The 20512-nt window shown below is 37.8% G+C and overlaps 1 protein-coding gene across 1 annotated transcript in view; it reads left to right on the top strand.

The window, feature by feature from the left end:
- Positions 1–20512, top strand: part of F8 (coagulation factor VIII) — a 146299-nt gene that overhangs the window by 34725 nt on the left and 91062 nt on the right. The window contains exons 10-15 of the mRNA XM_060375196.1: positions 722–977; positions 3787–3958; positions 4987–5080; positions 6493–6707; positions 8405–8555; positions 19456–19665. Of these exons, the coding sequence (XP_060231179.1) occupies positions 722–977; positions 3787–3958; positions 4987–5080; positions 6493–6707; positions 8405–8555; positions 19456–19665 (1098 nt within the window). The remainder of the gene's footprint in view (positions 1–721; positions 978–3786; positions 3959–4986; positions 5081–6492; positions 6708–8404; positions 8556–19455; positions 19666–20512) is intronic.

Genomic DNA, 20512 nt, shown 5'->3' with positions numbered 1-20512 from the left:
CTTCATTTTTACAACTAATTTTTTATTATTCATTCATTTTTATTTAACATTTTAAGTTAGCAGATAAAATAATGAGCTTAATTATGACCTTTTTATACATATGTCATGAGGCACTACCAGACCAATGTCTCACCTTCACAGTTACCCAATGATTTCTGTATTTAATCCATTATAGTATCATATAGTTGTTGATTTAATAACATCTTATCAGGAAAAATATAATGGGGACTCCATTTGTAAACTTTGATAAGCTCAAAACCAGTTTCCAGGACAAAACCAATGTAAAGGTGAAAGGAAAAAACTAACTCCACAAAGGTGTTTTATGGCCTTCACATGAATGCCATGTCACATGTCTGCACTCTCATATCAATCACACACATACACACACACAGACACATACATACAAATAATTAGTTCCAAAGAGAAATATTCATATACATTGAAATATGTTATATTAATGAATTTAGAATGGAAATGCCTATATATTCATATATATTGTGATATTAATGAATTTTAGAGAAGGTTCAAATCTACATAGAGGCTACTTGGATAAAATATCAAATGTAGAAACCAACAAGTACTATAATATATTTCATATAGGATTTGAAAGAGAGACATGTAAGACAAAAAAAATCTTTAAATCCAAATAAGAGGGGAAAATTCATAACATTTAACCCAAGAAAGTTAGGACTCTGACATTGTTTGGGTTGTCTGACTGCAGATGGCATGGAAGCTTATGTCAAAGTAGATAGCTGCCCTGAGGAAACCCAATGGCAAAAGAAAAATAATGAGGAAATAGAAGATTACGATGATGATCTTGATTCAGAAATGGACGTGTTCACATTGGATAATGACAGCTCTCCTTTTATCCAAATTCGCTCTGTTGCCAAGAAGTACCCTAAAACTTGGATACATTATATTTCTGCTGAGGAGGAAGACTGGGACTATGCTCCTTCAGTCCTCATCTTGGATGATGGGTAAGCATCTTTGGACTCTTGATACTACGTTCCCCTATACTTGGATTCTTCTTACTTATTCAAAACAATGAATCTTTAAGCCATATATTTTTGGATTTTATTTTTTCTTCTTTTACTTTCTTTTTCTTTTTGGCTTTCTTGAGACAGGGTTTCTATGTTTAGTCCTGGCTGTCCTGGAGTCACTTTGTAGACCAGGCTGGCCTCGAACTCACAGCCTCTGCTTCGCTGAGTGCTGGGATTACAGGTGTGCACCACCGCACCCAGATCTTAAGCCATAGTTAAGAGGTAGTATGTCATGGGATCAAATGGATGCTGTGTTGACTACCATTCCAGCACTGTGGCAAATATCTAATAATTAACAGCTTATAAGTAGGAAAGTTTTATTTTGAATCACGGATTTGGAATTTTCAGTCTGTAGTTGCTTGATTATTGCTTTGGGCTTGAAACAGCACAGAAAATCACAATAAAGTGCACAGTGGAAGGGGTCTATTCCATACACAGCTGTTAGGAAACAAAGAATGGGATGAAAGAGGCCTGAGGTTCCAATATCATCTCCTTCAAGAGCATGTCCCCAGTAACCTTAGTTCTTCCCACTAAGATCCAGCTCTTTTTTTTTTTTTTTTTGGATTTCACATTTATTTCAGTAGTTCGGCAAATATATACACACATATGTACATGTACACACATGTCATATATACATATATACATACATACACCAAGATTAAGACACAAAGAAAACAGTTAAGCACTAAAATTGGGACTCTAGCTAAAAAGTATGGAAAAGTTCATTGTACTGCCTGGCTACTTTACTGTAGCTTTGGGATTGTTCAATAATCACATGAAGCTAACTTACATTGTTTGTAAGTAGAAACATTGGCAATAAGGTGGTACAAGACAATGGAATTCTGAGAACAATAAGCTTATGAGGGAAAACCTCACAGGAACTTCTGCTACAGGTATCTCTACTCTGGTATGAATGTTGGATTTGCCTTTCTAGTTATCATATAGTCTGTATGTTTCTTTTTCCAAACTAGGAAAAAGTAAAAAAAAAAAAAAATGGAATGAAGTATATGAAAATTTTTAAAACTTTTTATTGATTCTTTGTGAATTTCATATCATGCACCCCTATCCCACTCATATCCTCATCCCTTTCATATCGACCCTCCACCCTTTTAACTCCCTCCAAATAAGATAGAATTTTAAAAAAATCTTGTCATGTAAGTTTTAGAGTGTCACACAATATATACCCTTTTGCCCACATATCTTTATTTGCAAATATTCATTGCAATGAGTCATTGGTATGGTTTGAGGCGTCTGGCTTCTGCTATAATATCAATACTGGATCCTCACAGGGACTCCTCTAGTATATCCTGTTTCATGGAGATCCTGTAGCTATGAATCTATAGAACCAGCAGCCCTTTCATGCACTCCAGCATTTTACACATGAGGTAGATGTTGAGGTAGTCCAACTCAAAGCTTCGGATCTGGGCCTGGGAGGTAGCTGAATTGGTCAGCCTAACAGGTACCCTTCACCCACACCACCAGGGCAAGGTCTCTAGCTTACCCAATGCCACAGACAGTAAGAGGTAGTGTCAGTTCTCTTGCTCTTGTACCCTCGAGACTGCATTACCTATGCCTTCACCACCAGGACCAGCTCTACTGTGCTGTTCACTCTCCCAAGTGCTGCAGCTAATGAGGGCCAGAGACAGCTCTCCCACTCTCATGACCTCACAGCCAGCTCTCCTGCCTGCCTCAGATAATGAGGGGCAAAGAAGGGAGAGCATCTTTCCCTTGCCCATGTTATGTCATGCAGAGGAGGAGTAAGACCAGCTCTCCCGCATTCATGCCCTTGCCCTCAGGGTCTGCTCATCTACACTCCTTCCACCAGGGTCAGTTCTACTGTACTGCCCAGGCAAGGTGCAGTGCCTGCTCTCCTCAGTGCTGCATAGGCTCCAGTTCTTTGTGTGTGTGTGTGTGTGTGTTACATATATTGCTTTATTTTACTTTTTCTTTTTTTTTCTTTATTAATTACACTTTATTCACTTTGTACCCCCCCTGTGGTTCTCTCCCTCCTCCCATCCCAATCCCTCCCTTCCTCTACCCTCTGCATGCATGCCCCTCCCCAAGTCCACTGATAGGGGAGGACTTCTTTTCCTTCCTTCTGATCCTAGTCAATTAGGTCTCATCAGGAGTGGCTGCATTGTCTTCTTCTGTGGCCTGGTATTGCTGCTTCCCCCTCAGGGGGAGGTAATTAAAGAGCAGGCCAATCAGTTCATGTCAGAGACAGTCCCTGTTCCCATTACTATGTAACCCGCTTGGACACTGAGTTGCCATGGGCTACATCTGTGCAGGGGTCTTAAGTTATCTCCATGCATGGTCCTTGGTTGGAGTATCAGTCTCAGGAAAGACCCCTGTGCTCAGATTTTTTGGTTCTGTTGCTCTCCTTGTGGAGTTCCTGTCCTCTCCAGATCTTACTGTTTCCCACTTCTTTCATAAGATTCCCTGCACTCTGCCCAAAAGTTGCCCATAAGTCTCAGCATCTGCATTGATAGTCTGCAGGGCAGAGCCTTTCAGAGGTAGGCTCCAGTTCTTAATGGTTCTGCCACTTCCTACTAGCTCCATACCCTTTTGACTACAGCCTTTAACATGTGTATTCTGTGGAGATTCATAAAACAGTAGATATTAGCATAGGTAAGCCTAAGGCTATGCTTTTCTCAGTCCTTGTTTTGACTAAATCATATTAGAACTGGGTTTTTGATTATCTAAACATTTTCAGTCCTTACCTTTAATCTTTTTGCCTCTCATACAGAAGTTATAAAAGCCAGTATCTGAGCAATGGTCCTCATCGGATTGGTAGGAAATATAAAAAAGTCAGATTTATAGCATATACAGATGAAACCTTCAAGACTCGTGAAACTATCCAGCATGAATCAGGAATCTTGGGACCTTTACTTTATGGAGAAATTGGAGACACACTGATAGTAAGTAAAAGGGAAAATATAAGATTGCTTAAGAAAAAAAGAAAGTCTCCAGATTAGAGAGACAGCCCAGTGGTTAAGAGCACTTGTCTTTCTTACAGCAGAACTGAGTTCAGCTCCCAACACTCACATACTCACATGGTGGCTTACAGTGTTCTGTAACTCTAGTTCCAGGGAATCCAAAGGCCTCTGCTGACCTTTATGGGTACTAGGCATACACACATACAGGCAAAACACTCATACACATAAATAAATATTTTTTTAAAAAAAAGAAAAGTCTGGAAGGATCTGAGTTTCAGTAATCCTTCAAAATTCAGCATAGTCTCCAATGGAAAGACTTTTTTAAAAATTATAAATGTTACACAAATAAAATATACTCATATGTAATGAGTACATGGAGTAAAAAAATTAATGTGACCAATCACACTCTCAACTTCTTTTAACTACTCAATATTTAGACCAGTACATACATATCCTCCCAGAACCTTTTTCATTGTATTTTTTTCTTCATTAACTTTTAAAATGCAAATTACACTCTCAGTTCTAGAAGTAGTCTTTAGGCATCTTTAGTGCTGTTTTCATGTTACTGCTTTTTCTTTTTTACTCTTTTTTAAATTTCTTGTAATCAGTGTCACCTGCCACCCTTGCTTGAGGCTGTAAATTGTCTTTCTAGTTATGTCTTCTTATTAAGTGATAAATCTTATAACTGGAATCACTGTCTCCTTCTCAAGTGTTGAAGAATTAAGTACCAAGAATACAGAAAGCCTGAGGACAAGTAGTGTCCTTAGCAGACACCACATTTCACTTTTTTGGGGAAATACAAGCAAGACTTGCTGAAGCAATTGAAATTGAAAAGGGCTATGACAATCCTAAGCAGCTACCTGAGCTTCCTTTTCATGAAAAGAGCAAATATATTGAGTTTTATTAAGGGCCCAGACTCCTATAATGTAGATATAGGCAGCTTTTGACTTTTTGGAGCCAGGTCACAGTTTTCTTTTTGATCCTAGTCATCTTAAGACTTATAATTTCAGATTATATTTAAGAATCAAGCAAGCCAACCATATAACATTTACCCTCATGGAATCACTGATGTCAGTCCTCTACATGCAAGGAAATTGCCAAAAGGTAAGCAGTATCTCAGTTTATAGGTCTTTCTTGATGTAGATACACTTGAGGTACAACTCCAGCATAATTTTACAATAATTTCACGTAATTCTTTGCTTTGTGTAAACATTTATTCTAAAAATAATAAGTGCAAAAATAGCATGTGTATCATTTTAGTAATGCAAGGTCATTTTATAAATATATTTACCATGCAATTAGGTAATATGCTGTGATTGTTTTCTTGCCCACAGTCTTAATCATTTTATTATTAAAATAAAATAGATTATTCCTCATGTAAGAATATGCAAATATTCATATTATTTCTATTATTTGTAATAAGTAAAATTGTTCAAACTAATATGTCAAGAAAAGTCTCCTGGGCCCATTTTTATTGTATTGTGTAAAATAATTTTGTGAATCTGAAGTTTGCCACAGATGCAATTTAACTTTCTGTTTACTGAAAAATTTTACATAAACATATAGATTAGTAGTTCCCTTGAAATAAAAGCATGATTACTGTTAAAAGGAGAACTTTAGATATACTAAACGTTACAGAATTTACTTGAGAAAAGTAATAATTCATGAATTAATTTTGGACTTAAAATGATTCAGAATGCTTCACCTCACCACACACATACACACAGACTGTATTTATAGACAGAGAACAAAAAGTGACATAGGAATAGCCTGGTTAAGTGCATCCAACAATTGTCTCATTCAATATTTTTTATAGCTTCAGCCTTTCATTGGCTGGAGGTTTGACTGTTAAGATTTGCTAAGACTCAGCTACTTGTTACAAGAGTATACTTTCAAGTTAGGTTAAAATTGTTCATATACAAAGTTAGGTTACAGTTTCTATGCACAGAGCCCTTTAACACAATCTTAAAACAAGGACCAAATATATCAGGGCACAGGGGTCTTTCATGAGACTGTTTCTCCAACCAAGGACCATGTATGGATATAACCTAGAACCCCTGCTTGGATATAACCCATGGTAGCTCAGTATCCAAGTGGGTTTTCTAGTAAGGGGAACAGGGACTATTTCTTACATGAACTCAATGGCAAGCTCTTCGACACCCTCCCCTCTCCACGGGAGGAGCAGCCTTGCTAGGCCACAGAAAAGGACATTGCAGCCAGTCCTGAAGAGACCTGATAAGCTAGGGTCAGATGGAAGGGGAGGAGGACCTCCCTTATCAGTGGACTTGGAAAGGGGCAGGGAGGAGATGAGGGAGGGAAGGTGGGATTGGGAAGGAATGAAGGGGGGAGCTACAGCTGGGATACAAGGTAAATAACCTGTGATTAATGTAAAAAATTAAAAAATTAAAAATTAAAAAAATGTGAATAGAAGCAGGTTTAGGCCAGACTTAATTCAACATTACTAAATACGTAGTCATTATACTCTAATAATGTTTTTCTGGTTTGGATGTGGGTAGGTGTAAAACATGTGAAAGATTTGCCAATTCATCCAGGAGAAATATTCAAGTATAAATGGACAGTTACTGAAGAAGATGGACCAACTAAATCAGACCCACGGTGCCTGACCCGCTATTATTCAAGTTTCATTAATCCTGAGAGGGATCTAGCTTCAGGACTCATTGGCCCTCTTCTTATCTGCTACAAAGAATCTGTAGATCAAAGGGGAAACCAGGTGAGGTCTTCTCTTCCCAAGTACTAAGTTTGAAACTAAAAGTGGGATAAAATGCCTGTGAACTTCAAGATATTTCCTATACTCTCTTGGTATAGGTATCTCTATAACCTATAGAAAATATAACCAAGTAAAAGTGATTAAGCTGAGTTCTGCTTAGCTTTCATTAAATTTGAGTTTTCTAAGAGAATTGTCTTCTGGGTAAACAGAAAACCAGAATCTTAGATTCTTTCTATAATACTCAGTCCCAATCTGGGATTTTGCTTTCCCCAGAGGATCCCACCCATTTTTACCTGTCTAATTGCCACTTACATTTAGATGACCAAATATTTTTGAGACAGGATTTCAGGTATTCCAGGCTGGCCTCAAACACCTTAAGCTAAAGATGATCTTTGACTTCTGGTCCTCCTGCCTATGCCTTCCAAATACTGGAATCATACACCTATGATGCCACCATGCACAGTTTACGCAGTACTGGAGATGAGGTCCATGGCTTTGTGAATGCAAGGCAAACACTCTACCAACTAAGACACATTCCCAGCCTCCACAATTTTTAAACATACACGCTTATGACTACAGCCTGTTTCTCTATGTATTTTCTCTGGAATACATAAGAAATTCTAGCCCAGCCTGACCTATGAGCAAAACCCTGACAGAAAATAAAATTAATATGTATCTAGCTTCTACAACAGTAAGGAGTCAATATTTGTTGAGCAAAATGGAGAAAAATATAGAATTATTTCAGATTGTGGTTAGTATTTAGATAATTTTTGCTACTTTAGAAAATTATCTGAGTAAGAAAAACTTAGTTCTTTACAAAATTCTCATTTATTGACTCCAGAAGAATCACTGCTATATTTTGATGGCTATGCATTCATTTTGGCTATTTAGGATACATAAATTCCTATTAGTTAGAAGGCATTTCATAGATTTTAATGATAATAGCACATGTACTTGAGTGCAGGCATGTCACATGGTATACAAATCCAGAGTAGTGACACTTTGAACTAATATTTGGATATGACAAAATATATGTCCTGAGAATTTTCCCTAATTATATTTTGCACTAGCTTTTGCTTCCAAAAACCAATGTGTATTCTGACTGAAATATATGTTCTCCAGTTTCTTCTTCAGCATTTTGACTTTTGCAACTATGAGCCATACAAAGTTAAATTTACACATATGAATTTTAGATATTAAATCTTATACTCAAATTAGCATGTGGCTAATTCATGAATTTGGTTCACTATACAAAAAGCTATACTAAAATACTAGATCTTTTTAAACAAAATCTTTAAGGTATTACTTAGTATTCATCCTGTAATATATGATTTCCTTTTTATATTTTTAATTTACTATAAGCTGGTAGCCTCATGTAAAGATATTTACAAGATAAGAACTTACGAATGATATTTGATTGGGATGATCTTTAAAGATCTATATTTCTATATTTTAAGCATGGGGAAAATGAAAATACTGTTATAAATGGTACCAATATATGATCTTGGGTCAAGGAGGAATGAAATTTACTAGAACCAGTTACCTTCTTGCCTTGGGGTTGCATTAATATTAAACATATAATCATCACTGTTCAGAGAAAATGAATTGAGCCAAAAGAATAGTATATGCCATCTTCTTTCTTGGGCTGTCTACAGTAGGAGTGGCATTTCCATCTCCCTTTTAATATATGTGGTTAACAGATGATGTCAGACAAGAGAAATGTCATCCTGTTTTGTCTGTTTGATGAGAACAAAAGCTGGTACATCACAGAGAACATGCAACGCTTCCTCCCCAATGCAACTGACACACAGCCTCAGGACCCTGGATTCCAGGCCGCCAACATCATGTACAGTGAGTGAAGAGTCATTTGTATTCAGTGCACATTTGGGAAAGAGAAATTGATACCTCCAAATTATGTCTACATAATATCTTTTATGTATAGACTATAAATAAATGTGTAACTATGACTATCTAATGCATATTTCTAACATTCCACTAACCACTTTTTCTTTTGGTGTTTACTTGGTTACCCTGTCCTTTTAATTTGTATTTTATTGCCTATATTACTCCTTTTCGCCAATCATTCCATACCAAGATAACTCATTTCAAAATACTTTCTTATTATTATATAATAAGAATATTATATAATAAGAATATAATAATATTCTACATACATGGTATTCACCTTTTTAAGATGTTAGATTTACCTCTTCACGGTGTTAGAAGGTAGAAATCTCAGATGAAAGTGTCAGAAGACTTAGTTTCACCCTTGTATGGTCTTCCTTATGTACCTGTCTTTCTGTATTGTAATCATCTCTTATAAAGAAATTAGGATCTGCACTAATAACTTTATTTTAACTAATTTTCTTTTTAAAGATCCATCTCTAAGTACAGCCACACTTAAAAGTATTAGAATTTCAAGTGTCAACATGAAAATTGAGGGTAACATGATTCAGTATATAAAATATGTGTGTTGTGTTGCACTCGTTTTTAAACTATTTTATTTGGGTTTCATTATAGCCTTTCCCTCCCAACCCCCAAAACCTAGGTACAAGAGAGGTTAGTAGGGACAGAGGGTGCAAACCCCTTTACTTTTCCCAGCTGTTTAGGGTCAGTGGATTTTTTTTTAAGTGCAATACCAATTCTCCGTCAACAGTTTCAAAAGGAGCAAGCAGTGTCCTCCAAGCTGCAGTATTGAAATGTTTCTTTCCACCTGTCTCCAAGCCACCACACCATCTGTCTCTGATCTCTCCAAACTGCTACTCACCACAGGGCCACCTTTTTTGTCTCCAGGATCTCCTATTTATATCCCTCAGAGCCCTAGACTCCGCCCCTCTCCATGCTGAGTAAGGCAGGCTGTTACCAGCTGGCAAAGACAATGCCCCACAGGAGGCAATTATCAGCTGTGGACAAACTAAAGCCCAAACTAAAATCCCACACTTGGGATTAAAACAAAAACATATTTACATAACATAACTGAGTTTTTAAAGAAACCAAAACTTCCATTACAGTGTTGTATATATAAAAATATAGATTTGAATAGGAGAAACATAATAAAAATTTAATCTTACTATCCTACTAGAAAAGGACTTTATCAGTGATACAGATACGGATACAGCATACCTATCAACCTGGCAAAATTACAAGACCATTATTACTAGTGGGTATGGGTAAAAGGGGACTGCCATGCAGTACTAGTAAATAACACTAAAGTTCTTTTTTAAATTTTAAATATGTTATTTTGAAGTCCTGATTCTTGTTGGGATAGGATAAATACATGCCAGCCTGTATGTTTCATATAATGTAGCTAAAATTCAAATCATAGGAAATCATGGAAAAGCTGCTTAAGAACAGAAGCATAGAAAGTTATGTTGTAGGTTACACTCACCTTCCAGGGTGTAACTTCTATCAGAATTCTGTGCCTTTTATCTTGTAGTATTAGTCCTCAGCTTCAAGTCCAGCTGAGCCTTACATTTAATTTGAATTTCTGGTAATAGTTGCCTCTTATAATCTAGAGCCTTAGTAGTTTACTCTCCATTCTTCTAAAACTTTTGATATTTATAGTCCCTTCAATTGCATTTACATTTCTTCATACTCAAAGACACGGCTTGTTTTGTCAAGAGTCTGACTTGTAGTATTTAATTCTGATGGCACATAATTTTTTTCTCCCTCCTTTCCTCCAAGGTCATGATTTTGTTGTTGATTTTTTCCCACCTGACAGAATTATTTTATTAAGCATTTTATTATTTTCTTAGAGTAGTATAAACTAGATATCTATGATTTTATTTTTCTATCCATCAATCTTCCATCTCCTACTACAGCTTGTTTCAAATATTAGGACAATCACCTATCTGGGCAGTGAAAGTACATTATTTCAATGGACACAGTGTTTAAAGCAAGAGAGAAATGGTTACAAAAAAATCTAAAAAAGGAGGGAAATGTTTTAGTCAGAGTTCTCTAGAGTAACAGAACTTATAGAGTCGATCTATATGTATTGATATAGATATCAACATCAATAGAGATATAGATACAGAAAGTAGATTTATCAGAATGGTTTACAGGCTGCAGTCCAGTTAATCCAACAATGGCTGGCTGTCAATGCAAAGTCTAAGAATCTAGCAGTTGCTCAGTCCACAAGGTTGGATGTTTCAGATGATCTTCAGTAGACACTGGAATCCTGGAGAAGTAGGCTTTAATACCACTGAAGGAATGGATGTGTTAGCAAGGCAAGGGAAAAGCTTCCCTCTTCCATGTACTTATATAGTTTTGCAGCAAAAGGTGCGGCCCAGATTAAAGGTGTGTCTTCCAGTTTCAAGATCTGAAAGTGTGTCTTTTCCTATCTCAAAAGATCTGGATTAAAGGTGTGTCTTCCTAACTCAAAGACCCAGATTAGAAGTGGATCTTCGTAGCCCAGGGCAGTTCAGAGTCCAATTGGGTTACATAGTAATGTGAAGAGGGACTGCCTCTGACATAATCTGATTGGCCTGCTCTTTGATCACCTCTCCCTGGCGGGGAGCAGCCTTACCAGGCCATAGTAGAGGACAATGCAGCCACTTTTGATGTGAACTGGTAGACTAAGATCAGAAAGGAGAGGAGAACCTCCCCTATCAATGGACTTGGGGAGTGGCATGCATACAGAGGGAGGAGGGAGGGTGGGATTGGGAGGGGAGGAGGGAGGGGCTTATGGGGGGGATGCAGAATGAATAAAGTGTAATTGATGAAAAATTAAAAAGAAAAGAATTTTACAATCTCAAAAAGTAAAAAAAAAAAAAAAAAAAAAAGTGGATCTTCCTGCTTCAAATTTATCAAAAATTCCTCAACGGTATGCCCTCCATTTTGGGGTTTTAGTTCCAAATGTAGTTAAGTTGACAACCAAGAAGAGTCATCACAACCCATAAAAATAGAGAGTGGTTACCAAATTCTGGGTGGTGAAGTGAAAAGTTGATCAAAAGACAGAAAATTTCAATTAGAAAGAATGAGTACAAGAGAGTGTATATTATGATTACTACAGTTAATAGATACACTTGCAAACTGAAAATAAATTATGTATTTCAGGTGTTCTTTCTTCATACAAAAGTATGTACATATGAGTGTGTATAATAATGCATGTTAAACAACTTGATTTAGCCATTCTATGTCAAAACATCATATTATATACTATAAATATATATCTTCAATTAAAAATTAAAGATTGGGAAGAATAAGTAAGTCTAGTAACTTTAAAAATATTTATTTATTTATTATTTATACACTACACAGAAGAGGGCATCAGATCTCACTATTGATGGCTGTGAGCCCCCATATGGTTGTTGGAAATTGAACTCAAGACCTTTGGGAGAACAGCCAGTGTTATTTAACCTCTCTGCCATCTCTCCCACTACCAAGTCTAGTAACTTTAATGGAGCTTATATTACAGTGAGTTGAGATAATTAATATGCATTTTAGGCTGGGTTTGGTGAAGTCACCTCTCATCCCAGCATTTGGAAAGCTGACACAGTAGAATGATAAAGTTGATTCTAGTCTTGATTGTATCTTTTTTAAAGATTTATTTACTTAGTATATAGATGTTTTATCTGCATGTACACTTGCTTTGCACACTAGAAGAAGGTATGGATGGGATCCCATGGAGTATAGCTATAGACAGTAGTGAACTGCCATGTGGTGCTGGGAATTGAACTCAGGACCTCTGGAAGAACAGCCAGTGCTCTTAACCACTGAGCCATATCTCCAGCCCCCTTGACTATATCTTAAAAAGAAAAAGAAAAGAATTTAACAAATAGAGTTCATAGTATCACACTAAAAAGGAACACTAGTGACATAATTCTACATATACTAAAAAGTCTAAAATTTAACAATCTTCTAAGGCTAGAAATGGAGAGCAGTGATACAACTTGTGTTTAATATATATGAGAGCCTGACATCAATCTTCAGTACCGAAAAATAAAAGGCAGACCATACCCAGTAAAGATGTGAAAATGTAGCAGAGCAACAAGAATTCTCATATATTGATGCTTAAGATGGACATTTGTATAACTACATTGGAAAAGTACTTGTCAGTAACTAAGGCTGAACATAGGCATGTATTGAGTCTGTATCAGCTTCAGGGTATATATATCTGCTATGGGCTGAATCATATCCCTTCCCAATTCATAATGTAGTAGACTGATGCAATTTGATTAATATTCTTATGAGAAGAAGCTATTTAGATATAGAAACACTGGAGGGAAGATCTTGTCAGCAAGGAGAACCATTTTTAAGTCAGTAGTTCTCGCAAAGAGCCAACATTGCCAACACTCTTATATGATACTTCTAGCCTTGGGAGATATGAAGAAATATGTTTGTGTGGTTTCAGTCTCCTACTCTGTAATATTTTGTTATGACATCCCTAGCAGACTAATGCAGTAACATCTGCCTGCCTCTAGTTATACATAGTTCACAAAGAACATGTATTAATCCATATGAAAGTTATTTTTGTTAGTGATGTGAAATGATGTGGAATATTTTTTTTTCCAAATGAACAGTTATATTTACCATAATAATTTACCAACTAGTTCATTATTTTACCTACCTTTCTGAGATGCTGCCTATAAAAGGAACTTTCATTCATTTGGCTCAGTTGTTGTCTTGGAAGATTAGTGTTAACCTAGGGCTGGTCCTGGAAGCTTCCAGCCTCCGTACAATCTAACTTAGGCCTAGAATGTTTTCGGCCTCTGAGACTTACAGCTGAATAAGCACACACCTTTCTTGTTCTTTCTGAATTGCTCTGCTTGGCCTCAAACTAACTCAAGCAATCTGCTCTAATCTTCTGCCTCCTTCTCATTTTTTGTCTTATTTGATCTTCACTTGTGTTCTTTCTCTGCAACCTATCTGTCTATTAGTGTCCCAGTAAAACTGCCTCTTCTCTCTCTGCACTGCCAAGCAGAGCAATTCAGAGGCAGGGAGAAATGGCAGATTGAATAAGTCACCTGGGAGAGCAGTTTGAGCCAGAATAGCTGAACTGAACCAGCTGCCCTTTATATACATTTATTTATATATATATTTATTTAATTTAATTTACATCTATCTATATCAGTTTCTGAACTCTGTATTTTGTTTGATATATTTGCCTACATTAATAGTATCTTTAAGTGAGCTGGAGAGATGGCTGTTCTAGTTTCATTCTGTGGCTGTGGTAAAACACTCCAACTTAAACAACTTGGAGAGGAAAGGGTTTATTTGGGTTATACTTCCAAGCCACAGTCCACCACTGAGGGAAGTCAAGGAAGAAATCTAGAGACAGAAGTCATGGAGGAACATTGCTGGCTTCCTCACTGGCTCATGCTTACCTACTTATTATATATCCTAGAACCATCTGCCTGAGGAATCATGTAGCCTATAGTGGAATGGTCCCTCCTATATCAATTAATAATCAAAATAATCCCTCATAGACATGTTCACTCTATTATTCAAGGTTCTTTAAAGGAATATAACTTTGTGTGTGTGTGTGTGTGTGTGTGTGTGTGTGTGTGTGTGTAAAGGAAATTTATTAGAATGGCTCACAGGCTATGAACCTGTCTATCAAGGCAAGGTCCAAGAATCCAGTAATTTTTAGTCCATGAGGCTAGGTGTCTCAGCTAGTCTTCAGTATATACCAGAATCCCAAAGAGGCAGGCTCAAGTGTCAGTGATGCAATGGACTTGCCAAGGAGGCAAAGAGAGAGAGCTTCCTTTTTCCATGTACCTTATATAGGCTGCCAGCAGAAGGTATGACCCAGATTAAAGGTAGATCTTTCCATTTCAAAAGATCTAGATTAAAGGTTTATGTTTCCACCTCAGAAAATCTGTATTAAAAGTGGGACTGCACTAAACTCAAGTCCAAGAAGGGTGTAGTGGTGAACGCCTGTAATCCCAGCACTTGGGAGACAGAGGCAGTGACTCTTTCTTTGTGGGTTCAATGCCAGCCTGGTCTATAAAATGAAGCTAAGACAGCCAAGGCTACAGAGAGAAACTCTATCTCGAAAAACCAAAAACTAAAACAAACAAACACCTCAAGTCCAAGTAGATCAAAGACCTCAACATAAAACAGACACACTTAATCTGATGGAAGAGAAAGTGGATAACAGCCATGAATGCATTGGTACAGGAGACAACTTCCTAAACAGAACACCAACAGCTGAGTCACTAAGATCAATGATTAATAAATCAGACTTCATGAAACTGAAAAGCTTCTGCAAGGCAAAGGACACTGTCAATAGGATGGCAGCCTACAGAATGGGAAAATTCTTTACCAACCCTACATCTGACAGAGGGCTAATATCCAAAATATATAAAGACCTCAAGCAATTAAACATCAGCAGACCAAATAACAGAATTGAAACAAGTGCAGAGCTAAACAGAAACTTCTCAACAGAGGAATATCGAATGGCAGAGAAACACTTAAAGAAATGCTCAATATCCTTAGTCATCAGGGAAATGCAAATCAAAATGACCTTAAGATTCCAACTTACACCAGACAGAATAGCTAAGACAAAAAACACAAGTGACAGCTCATGCTGATGAGGATGTGGAGCAATGAGAAGATTCTTCCATTGCTGGTGGGAGTACAAACTTGTACAACCACTTTGGAAATCACTCTGGAGGGTTTTCAGAAATTTGGGAATGGTTCTACCTCAAGACCACTCCTGGTCATATACCTAAAAGATGCTCCACCATACCACAAGGACACTTGCTCAATTATGTTCATAGCAGCTTTATTGATAATAGCCAGAAACTGGAAACAACCCAGATGACCCTCAACCAAAGAATGGATAAAGAAAATGTGGTATGTTTACACAACAGAATACTATTCAGCTATTGAAAACAAGGATATCATGAAATTTTCAGGCAAATGGATGGAACTGGAAAAGATCATCCTGAGTGAGGTAACCCAGACCCAGCAAGACATGCATGGTATGTACTCACTTATAAGTGGATATTAGCCATAAAGTACAGGATAACCATGCTACAACCACAATCCCAAAGAAACTACAGAATAAGGAGGGCTCAAGAGAGGAGCCTTGAATCTCACTCAGAAGGGGAAATAAAATAGACTAAGGAAGTAGATGGCTTGAAGGAACTGGATGGGAGACAGAGTGGGGAGAGGAACAGGGATGGGTATCATATATGAGGAGAGCAGTAGGGGGAGATGGCTGGGAAAGAGAATGAAAATTGGTGAGGGGCCATCTCTGGGACAAGGAGAGCTCCGGGAGTTTATGGGGCTTGATGCAAACCCTGGCTGAGACTCCCAGCAGCAGGAGATAGGGAGCCTGAAGTAGCCACCTCCTGTAGCCAGGCAGGACTCCCAGGGAAGGGAAGGAGACACTAACCTACCCACAAAACCTTTGACCCAAATTTTTCCTGGAAAGATGGAGCAGAGATTGAAGTTATGTCCAGCCAAGGCCTGGCTCAACTTGAGACCCACCCCATGGGAGAGAGCCAACCCTTGACACTATTAATGATACTCTGTTATACTTGCAAACAGGAGCCTAGAATACCTGCCCTCTGAGAGGCTCTGCCCAGCAGCAGATCAAAACAGATGCTGAGACTCACAGCCAAACAATAGGTGCAACTCAGGGAGTCTTGTGGAAAAGTAGGGGGTAAGGACTGAGTGAGCCAGAGGGACCAAGGACACTATAAGACGACCTACAGAATCAACTAACCTGGGCCCATGGGACTCACAGAGACTGAATCACCAACCAAAGAGGATGCATGGGCTGTTTCTAGACCCCCTACACACATATAGCAGATATTCACTTGGTCTTCATGTGGGTCCCTTACCAATGGGAGTAGTGACTGCCTCTGACTCTGTTGCCTGCTTTTGGATCTCCTTCCCCTAGCTGGGCTGCTTTGTCTGGCTTTAGTAGAAGAGAATGAGCTTTAGTCCTGCTGTGACTTGATGTACCAGGGCAGGTTGGTACCCTTGGGAGAGCTTCCCCTTTTCTGAGGGAAAGGGAGGAGAGAATGGGGGAAAGCGTATGAAGATTGGACTGGTAGGAGAGGAGGGAAGAGGGCTGAGATCAAGATTTAAAGTGAATAACTAAATTAATTAATGGAAATAAATAAATAAATAAATAAATAAGTAGAAGTGGTAGAAAGACAAATGGGATGTGCATTGGACATATGACAGGAGACTACCGAAGAAGGCATCTGAAAGACTCTACCTAGCAGTGTTTCAAAGCAGATACTAAGACTCATAACCAAACCTTCGGCAGAAGGGGAGTTAGTATGACGTGGAAAGGATAGGAGCTCCACAAGGACCAAATATATCTGGGCACAGGGGTCTTTTCTGAGACTGACACTCCACCAAGGACCATGTATGGACAGATGTAGCCCGTGGTAGCTCAGTAACCAATTAGTTTCCCATAGTAAGGGGAACAGGGACTATTTCTGACAGGAACTCAATGGCAGGCTCTTTGACCTTCCCACCCCCAAGGGGGAAGCAGTCCTGCTAGGCCACAGAGGAGGACTTTGCAGCCAGTCCTGAAGATACCTGATAAAACAGGATCAGATGAAAGGGAAGGAGGTCCTCCCCAATCAGTGGACTTGGAAAGGGGCAGGGAGGAGATGAGGAAGGGAGGGTGGGATTGGGAGGGAATAAAGGAGCGGGATACTGCTGGGATACAGAGTTAATAAAATGTAACCAATAAGAAAAAAATTAAATTAAAAATAAATAAATAAATAAATAGAGTGGGTCTTCCCATTTCAAATAATTTAATTAAGAAAAAAATTCCTCAGAGGTAAACCCAGGCACTTGGGTTTAAGTTAATTCCAGATGTAGTCAAGTTGAAAACCAAGAATAGCTATCACACCCACAAACCAATCTGATCTAGGCAGTTCCTCAATTAAAGCTTCTCCTCTTGTATGCCTATAGACTCTCTTAGGTTGACAATTAAACCTAACAAGAACAGTTGCTCAGTAGTTAAGATGGTATACTGCCCTTTTAGAGGACTCTAAAGTCTAAATCCCAGCACCCAGGTTAGGCAGCTCCCAAATGCGTGTAATTCCAGCTTCAAGGGATCTGACATCTTCGGACAGCTGCACTCATGTACACATTGCACTCCTCCAGGCACATATTTAAAAATAAATGTGCACGCACATGATCAAAACTAAAAATATTTTTAGTGTTTTTTTTTCTTTAAAAATATCATTATTTCTTTTTCACGATTTATTCACTTTGTAACCCGGTTGTAGCCCCCTCCCTCATCAGCATCTCCTCCAGGTCCCATCCTGCCTCCTTCTTCTCCCTTATCCCTGTCCCCTAGTCTACTGATAGAAGATGTCCTCCTCCCCTACTATCTGACCCTAGCCTATCAGGTCCCATCAGGACTCTTTCTCTGTGGACTGGCAAGGTTGCTCCACCAGGGAGAAGTGATCAAGGAGCAGGCAACAGAGTTCGTGACAGAGACTGTCTCTTCTCCCCTTACTCGAGAACCCATATGGAGACTGAGCTGTCTATGAGATACATCTGAAACAGGAGGTCTAGGTCCTCTCTATGCATGGTCTTTGGTTGATGCATCAGCCGCTGCAGTCCCCCCTAGGCCTAGGTGTTTTTTTTTTTTTTTTTATTTTTTTTTTTTATCTTCTTGTGGAGTTCCTGTCCCCTCTGGGCCCTTCTATATATATATCCTCCTTCTTCCATAAGACTCCCTGTGCTCCATCCAAAGTTTGGCTGTGAGTCTTTGTAGCTGCTTCGTTTCCCTGCTTGGTAGAAACAACCTAGATGTCCTTCAACCTAAGGGTGGATACAAAAATTGTGGTACTTTTACTCAGCTATTAAAAACAAGGACATCATGAAATTTGCAGGCAAATGGCTGGAACTAGAAAAGATCATCCTGAGTGAGGTATCCCAGAAGCAGAAAGTCACACATGGTATATACTCACTTATAAGTAGAAATTAAAAATATAATGTAGGATAAACATACTAAAATCTACAGACCTAAAGAAGCTAAACAAGAAGGACCCTAGGGAAGATCCTTTATTCTCATTCAGAAGGGAAAACAGGGTAGACACAGGGAAGTGTTAGAAGAGAGGGAACAGGATGGGAGCCTACCACAGATGTCCTCTAAAAAGTGATACTTTAAATTTTTTTTATTTTGTGTGTATGAGAGAAATGAAAGAGAAAAAGACAAAGACACACAAAGAGACAGGGAAAATGAATGTATGCTGGCGTAATAATTCCACAGTAAGTTTGTAGAAGTCAGAAGACAATTCTCTGAAGTTGGCTCTCTACTCTTACTATTTTCCACTTGGGAATAGGTTGGAGACATCATGCCCCTTTGTTTTTAATAGCTAATCATGTATTTCCTTTAAATAAATAATATGTGTTTTAGATAACCAGTGTCATGAAATTCTCGACACTTCACAATGCTAAAATACAGTTTGGTAATGGAGTCTATATTCTAGTCGTATCTGCAACTATATTTTCTCCATATGGTACAGAGATCTAGCTACAAGTATTTAGTCTTTTGTTTCTTTGAGTCTGGGGCATTATAGGATGCTAATATTGATCATTTGATTTGGGTTTACCTATATAAGTTACTCTATAACTCTGTCTTTACTTTGTGATTGGATTTGGGTGATTATCAGTCTACCCGATTGCTAACTCTTCTCTGAGATAAGGTAATGGGCACAATATATGATAATTTCTAATTGTATCCTAACAATCATAATCCAAAATAATAATCTAAGACACAGCTAAACAGTCCTTATTTTTTTTTTCCCTATTGCTTTTATAGGTATCAATGGCTATGTTTTTGATAGCTTGCAGTTTACAGTTTGTTTGCATGAGGTGGCCTACTGGTACATTCTCAGTGTTGGAGCACAGACAGACTTCTTATCTGTCTTCTTCTCTGGATATACTTTCAAGCACAAAATGGTCTATGAAGATACGCTTATCCTGTTTCCATTCTCAGGAGAAACTGTCTTTATGTCGATGGAAAATCCTGGTTAGTTATTTATTTTATCATATCACTAACAGCTGTGATTGTTTCATTGCTTCATTGCTCTTTTGCCTAATACCTCATATTTTGTAAATATGACAGTAAATATATCAAGTGACTTTGATATGTGGCTTTGGTAATTGGAAACTATTTTATGAGGAACAAAGAAATTAGAACTTGGTTGAGATACAGACAATAAAGACATAAATACAAAAAAGTATAAGATATTTCTTCTAAGTTTTACTAGTATGTTTATAAATAATGCTGCCATATGTATATTTGCATATAATATTTATGTATAATATAATACTTTCAAATGTGCATATTTCATTCATTCTTTTAATATATTTATTAAGGATCTTCCGCATGCTGGATATTGTAGGCACTGGTAATATAAAAGTGACAGGACCAACACAATATTGTGGCTCAGTGTTATAGTGCTTGCCTAGCACACATAATCCTGGATTCAATTTTCAATGGTGAAGAAAAACAAACAAAAACCTCAAAGTAGCCTTTACTATAAAACAAAAACAAAACCAAAAACCTTTTTTGACATGAGTCAAAACTTTGTGTTTGCTAAATGGTATCAGTGGCTCTATCTTGCCAATAATTTCTAAGCCCTGACTTAGTAGATCTTTCATCACCAACCAAGTGGTTACTTTGCCCCTGAAATACTGTTTTCTTCTGGCCTCCAAGAAACCACAATTTTTGGTTTTGTTCATTTACTGACATCTTCTTTGCTGAGTCCCTATTTTAATCAGGATGTCTTCAAGCATTTTTTATTATTTTGATTTTTAGTAGTTTGAATATTATGTTTCTATGCTTGGAGAGAGAGAGATAGAGACACGCAGAG

This window comes from Meriones unguiculatus, chromosome X, assembly GCF_030254825.1.
Source record: "Meriones unguiculatus strain TT.TT164.6M chromosome X, Bangor_MerUng_6.1, whole genome shotgun sequence".
NCBI classification, from domain to species: Eukaryota; Metazoa; Chordata; class Mammalia; order Rodentia; family Muridae; genus Meriones; species Meriones unguiculatus.
The sequence above is the reverse complement of the archived record's forward strand: the minus strand, read 5'-3'. Positions and strand labels throughout refer to the sequence as shown.